This window comes from Abramis brama, assembly GCF_963993115.1.
Source record: "Abramis brama genome assembly, chromosome: 7".
Taxonomy (NCBI): Eukaryota; Metazoa; Chordata; class Actinopteri; order Cypriniformes; family Leuciscidae; genus Abramis; species Abramis brama.
This window is the reverse complement of record NC_139969.1, coordinates 26,058,711-26,065,018: the sequence shown is the minus strand read 5'-3', so window position 1 is coordinate 26,065,018 and position 6,308 is coordinate 26,058,711. Positions and strand designations below refer to the sequence as shown.

At 40.4% G+C, this 6,308-nt stretch overlaps 1 protein-coding gene across 1 annotated transcript; it reads right to left on the bottom strand.

The window, feature by feature from the left end:
- Nucleotides 1-248: 248 nt before the first annotated feature.
- Nucleotides 249-6,100, bottom strand: tmem275a (transmembrane protein 275a). Its single transcript, XM_084120172.1, has 2 exons — nt 5,726-6,100; nt 249-3,186 (listed from the first exon to the last, which is right to left on the bottom strand). The coding sequence occupies exon 2, from the start codon at nt 3,054-3,056 to the stop codon at nt 2,412-2,414; it is 645 nt and encodes a 214-aa protein (XP_083976298.1). The 5' UTR covers nt 3,057-3,186; nt 5,726-6,100; the 3' UTR covers nt 249-2,411.
- Between the last annotated feature and the right edge of the window lie 208 nt (nt 6,101-6,308).

The window sequence follows — 6,308 nt, the reverse complement described above, 5'->3', positions numbered from 1 at the left end:
CTATCCATATAGCATGTCAGTCCAGTGAAGTAAATGGGATCAGCCTCGCAACCATTGTAGCCACACGTTACAGCAAATGCAGTGTTATATTGCTTGAAATGACAAAATGTCAAACAGCATTTAAGAATCTTGCTTTAATGTACATTCTGGCATGCCAATAGTGGTTTTTCATTATCTAATGTAACATTTTATTCACAGATATACTCAAAAGAACAAAGAAAAGGGTTCAGAAAAGACAGGAGTCAAAACAGGTGTGGACACAATTCTAATTGAATTATGCATGTGGGAGTTAAACAGTGTATAATTATGATGTGTACAACTTACAAAACACAATTCAATTTTTCAGTGCCAACAATACTTAAAACATTTCACTCAACGTGGCCTTTTGCCAAATTAATAACAATAACGCAAATCGGCATTATCAAAACCTTTCAACCTGCATCTCATTTCACTTCCCTCCATTTAAATACCTGTTTGAAAACACACATGGTAGAAAGTAATGAACAACACATCTCTATAAACACAGCAATACCACATTAACAAATGTTCTCATTTGACATTTGAGTAGCCCTCACTGGTTTGATCCTGAGATCACTGTCATTATTAAGGCAGCATTCAATTCATTCAGACTATAGCAGATGTGTAGATGGCAAATAGCAGCTTACAAACAAAGATGGACGTATAGTAGTTTGTAGGGTCTAATATTATATAAGCATGCCAATGTTTCCACGGCTCCCTATCCAACTTCTTGTTTCCCTAAAACTACATGGAAAGCTCACAATCCTGTGACAAACAAGCGGATCAATGAGTTTAATGTTTCTCTTGAATTCATTGAGGATTTTTGATGCACTTTTTGTAAGCATGCAATACATGTTGCGCTTTCTTCAGCACTCATCACCCATATGACTTATAATAAATATACAGCACTATATTACACAGCTGAAAGTACATAAACGGATGCAAATGAAAAAAAAAACACCAGTACAGAATTATTACATTAAAAATCAGCCCTTTTATCTGGTTGGAACTGATGAATATGACAACGAGAGAAAATCTAAAACCGTGGCTACTTTTAAAAACTTCATTAGATCGTATTCATTTTTTAAAAATCATAACTGGATAATGTCCTTTGCTTTTTCGGCGACCGAAAGCTGCTTTTAGCTGAACTCTCTGGTAGAATCAACATGAGGGAAATTATTTCGCTGTTTGGTTTGAACCATCAGTGTGGGTCAGTGATGGAGGGCATGTTTGAGAACAATTCTGGCTCTTGCTTTCAAATGGCAAAGGAAAACCAGGGGGCACAGAGACAGTGAGACATTTTGTGGAGGAATACTGTGAGCAGATGTAGGCAGTATATTCAGATGTTACTGTGCTGTTGACGTTAAGACAGGTATTGACAACAGAAGAGGCATACTAGGAGGAGAAAACAGCCTTTGGCAATCATAAGGGAAAGAAATATCGTTTTACTTGGCAGCATTATAAACCACAGTGTAAAATAAAGACTGAAGGCTTGCGGCTAGTTTCTTTCTTACAGAAAAATGGGCTGTTGGTTCATTAAATAATGTCACATCTCTCATGAACAAACAAACTGCAACAACAGAACGAGTACAGCTGAATAACGCGGATACGCTTATAATTTTAATTTCTATAAAAGTGTTTATTCCGTCTGTCATTGAAGTCGAACTACCTGTCCAATTTGAACTCGAACTATGGCACTGCTTAGCAACCTCGTTTTCTAAGTCACAAGAAAAAAACATCAGCACTTCCGCACAGTGTCGCGGTTTTTTTTAAGCATCCGATAAAGACAAAATCCAAAGTGTTTGGCCACAGAGTGTCATCGAAAAAAGTCTGTTTACCCTTGAATGTATTTTAATGTTTAAAATGACAAAGACAAAATATTTAAGAGAAAATATACAACATCTCTGTTTTTTGGTCTGTGCACTGACATATGACAATGCGCAGTCTAATGTCTTTCTCCGCTCTGTTTCTTAGGCTCGTCTCCAAAGCCATCTTTACACAACAGCTGATTCTGTCTCTTCTGAGCGCAGTAACTGTGAATGCTCTGAGTAACAGTGGCACAGTATGAATATGTGAAGCACGCCACAGTGATTCACCTTTCAAGGCTCTCTCTCTTTGGATACGAGAGCATAAGAGAACACAAAAAGCTCTTCATATGCTTCTCACATACCTCTGTCATTTTTATTAGGGAACACATGGCTTGGGCTTCGCAGACTCCAAAAAGCAACCTGCTGGATTTATGCGAACGTTTCAATTGTTATTGCACCTTGTGGCGCAAGCCAGCTGTGCTAATCAAATGAATTCTTCACACACAGTGCTTGTCTTCCCTTCTGAAAACTATTTACATAACGTAATACCAGCCCTTCTTCAGAGAGCGACCTAAATTGGTAGCTTTAAGTGGCGGCGCAGTCTGAGGGCAAAGTGAGCCGGACCGCCCCTCCACCCCCTGTAGAAGCAGAAAAGGCTGCTGAGCTGGGTCCGTTGGCCTCCATAGTGAAGAGCTTGCAGGCTCGTGGAGGGACGTATTCCGGGGCGGGGACGGTGGCATTGGCGGCAGTGGCGGGAGCCTCTCTTTCGGGGCTGGAGGCGTGAGAGGAGCAGGGGGAGTTGGTGGGGCTGAGCTGCACAGCTGTGGTGTCCTGCATTGTGTGCTCGCTGGTCTCGATCTCAAATGCTGCCCCTCCACCTAACCCCCCTCCGCCCCGACCCATAAAGCCCAGACCGCCACCTGCTTTGGACCGACGAGAGCTCTGAGGCGGAGGCAAGCGGCTGCAGATGCAACAAGCCCCGAAGAAGGAGAACGCCACCAGCAAGAGTATCGGTCCGATGATGATTGGGGGATTGCTAGAGGGTACAAGCGTGCTGAAGGCGAAGGCGCCCACTAAGGTGATGTTGATGCCCGCCAACATAATACACAATCCGCATGCGCAGCAAAGGGCAGGAGAAGGTAGACCCTGAGGGCGGGATTTCCGCTTCTTGCGGGTCTGTGTTTCCTTTTTGGGCACTGATGTGCCAGAACTCTGTTCACTGCAAACCATATTGGCGAGGGTCACAGTTACAGCGTTGCTGCCACAACCCCACTCACAACCGCCAAGTCCTTATCAGCAAATTGTAGGAAAAGAGCATTGCTTCTTAATGGGTGCTTTCTTCATACGGCTGGGAAGCTACCTGTAGTGAAGAAACAGAATGAGTGGCATAATTTATTATAAACTGCAAGTGTTGTCAGAACTTTAATGTAACAAGCATTATGAGATGCCATTTAATGAGCTATTAGAATCTGTTTGTTATTGTTGAATGTAATTAAATTACTGGGAATAACACAGGTGGTTCAATGGAAGGCCACATGATGACTTAAACTTCATCAAAGTTCACTTCTCCAGCAACTGTGGTCAATAATAATAAAGACAGAGCACATAAAGACAAACACTACATCTGACACTAAAACTTGTAACTTATCCCTAAACTCAAAGGGAAATGATAGGTTAATAACACTAATGTAGAAACACCTAACCCTGGTTGTAAGACTAAATTTGACATAAACTGTACATTTGACCCTAAAATCTGATTGGTTGAATGGAATATTGTTCCAGGATCAACAAAGATGTTGATCCAGGAACATGTACTTGGCGAAATCAGTTTCTGTGGTAAGTTTAATGTAAATTATAAACTAATTCAGAATTTTGAAATTAAAGGGATAGTTCACCCAAAAATGAAAATTAGCCCATGATTTACTCACCCTGAAGTCATCCTAGGTGTATATGGCATTCTTCTTTCAGATGAATACAATCTGAGTTGTATTAAAAAAATAGTCCTGACTCTTCCAAGCTTGATAATAGGAGTGAATGGCTGTATGACTTTGGAAGTCCATCAAAGCGCATTTATTCATGATTAAAGTGCTCCACGGCTCTGCGGGGGCTAATAAAGGCCTTCTGAAGCGAAGCGATGCGTTCGTGTAAGAAAAATATCCATATTCAAAACTTTATCGACTAAAATAACTAGCTTCCGGCAGACGGCCTAAGCATCGATTTACACCAAACCCTTGAACCCTTGATAACCTTGACGAACGCTCATTATAACTCCGCTCATATAACTCAGATTGTATTCGTCTGAAAGAAGAATGCCATATACACCTAGGATGGCTTCAGGGTGAGTAAATGATGGGCTAATTTTCATTTTTGGGTGAACTATCCCTTTAAAGGGTTAGTTCAGCCAAAAATTCAATTATGTCATTAATTTCTCACCCTCATGTCGTTCCAAACCTGTAAGACTTTCATTCATCTTCGGAACACAAATGAAGATATTTTTAATTAAATCTAAGCCAGTTCTGTCCCTCCATTGACAGTTCACACAACTACCATTGATCCATTTAAATTGAGCGGTTTAGTCCAAATTTTCTGAAGAGACACGATCGCCTTTATATGATGAACAGATCAAATTTAGGTTTTTATTCACATATAAACTTAAGCGAACATAAACAGAAGCTCAACCAAACTTGATTGATGCGCGAGAACAAACCTCATTGGTTCTTGCAGAAGCTCAAACTTGCTGCGTAACACAAGAATGAACCTCATTGGTTCTTGCGGAAGCTCAAACTAGCTTCGTAACACGAGAATGAACCTCATTGGTTCTTGCGGAAGCTCAAACGTGCTCCGTAACACGAGAATGAACCTCATTGGTTCCTGCAGAAGCTCAAACGTGCTCCATAACACGAGAATGAACCTCATTGGTTCTTGCAGAAGTTCAAACTTGCTGCGTAACACGAGAATGAACCTCATTGGTTCTTGCAGAAGCTCAAACTTGCTGCGTAACACGAGAATGAACCTCATTGGTTCTCGCACATCAAGCGAACATGCATGGGCTTCCGTTTACCACAACTGATGTGTGAGTTGATTAATGTTTATGTGAATAAAAGCTTAAATTAAATCTGTTTATCATATAAAGTGATCGTGTCTCTTCAGAAAACTTTGACTAAACCGCTCTATTCATATGGATTAGTTTTACAATCTCTTTATGAACTTTTTGAAGCATCAAAGTGTCAGTTGCGTAGCTGTCAGTGGAGTGACAGAAAGCTCTGATTGTATTAAAAATATCTTCATTTGTGTTCCAAAGATGAACAAAAGACTTAGAGGTTTGGATGACACGAGGGTGACAGAATGACAGAAATGATGACAGAATTTTTGGGTGAACTAAGTTTTTGTAAAATTTTTGTTACAATATCTTAAACTAGCTTACAGATAACTAATTAACAGGTTTTACTGTAACATTTTCCATTTACTATATAGGCTAATTTGACATTTTTGACAGTGAATGGCTCATTACTCAAGTCATGACACTGGAAACAAAAAAGATGTTTTCACAGTCCCATTTTCCCTTATATGCAGCTGTACTGGAGCTTTTCACAACACCAAGGTCACGTTTTACTTTCTGAAGACTTAGGAAGCTAATCATTTCACACAATACCCGTTTAAATTACATTGTTTCATTAACTGTGTGATGAATCTGTTAAATGCGTAGGTACTAATAGGAGCGCAATGAGAACCTCAATGCTGGTTTTACCCCTACCGGATGTGATAAGCGCATTAGACGATGAAATGTGGTGAAAGACATCGTTTAAACAAATACACGCTAGCTTTTCATGCTTTGTGAAGACTAGGCAGTGATTTGGAAATATTATCAGCGTCTCTTCTTGAACAAGAAAATGTCTTACCGCTTAGTCGACGTCCAGAAGAATTATACAGGCTTGGTGATGAATTTCTATGAGTAGGATATAGCCTACGTGCGAAGCCTGTCGTTTAATTCCCAAAGTCGAAAACGCCGTCCTAAAAAATACGGCGTCTTTCACGCGGGTTCCGCTACCCAACTCATATTAAGATCAATACTCCTGTCACTCAGTGCACGTCAGCCGCGTTCCATGCGCTGGATTCGAGTCTCGGCAGATTCTGACTGACAATATTTCTCTCACTAAACGAATATTCTTTACAAAATGAAAAGATAATCATTCAGAGTTGTAATATTTTCCATTCATGTTGGCAGTAACAGGTTGCACAGGAGCCCATGTTGATCAAGTGCATCAGTGGTGTGTGACTGAATGAGCGGGTGGGCATGTGTGCATGTGTTCAATGAGTGTTTAGGGGGGAGGAACCCTCTCATCATCATCATCAGCTATATGTGCTCAGCTCCTATATCGCAATGATAGTAGACCAAACGAATCCGACACACAGAAATTGCTGCCCAAAATACCATAGGCCTACTACTTAAAGTAATGGAATAAAAAAAAACAAAAAAAATAT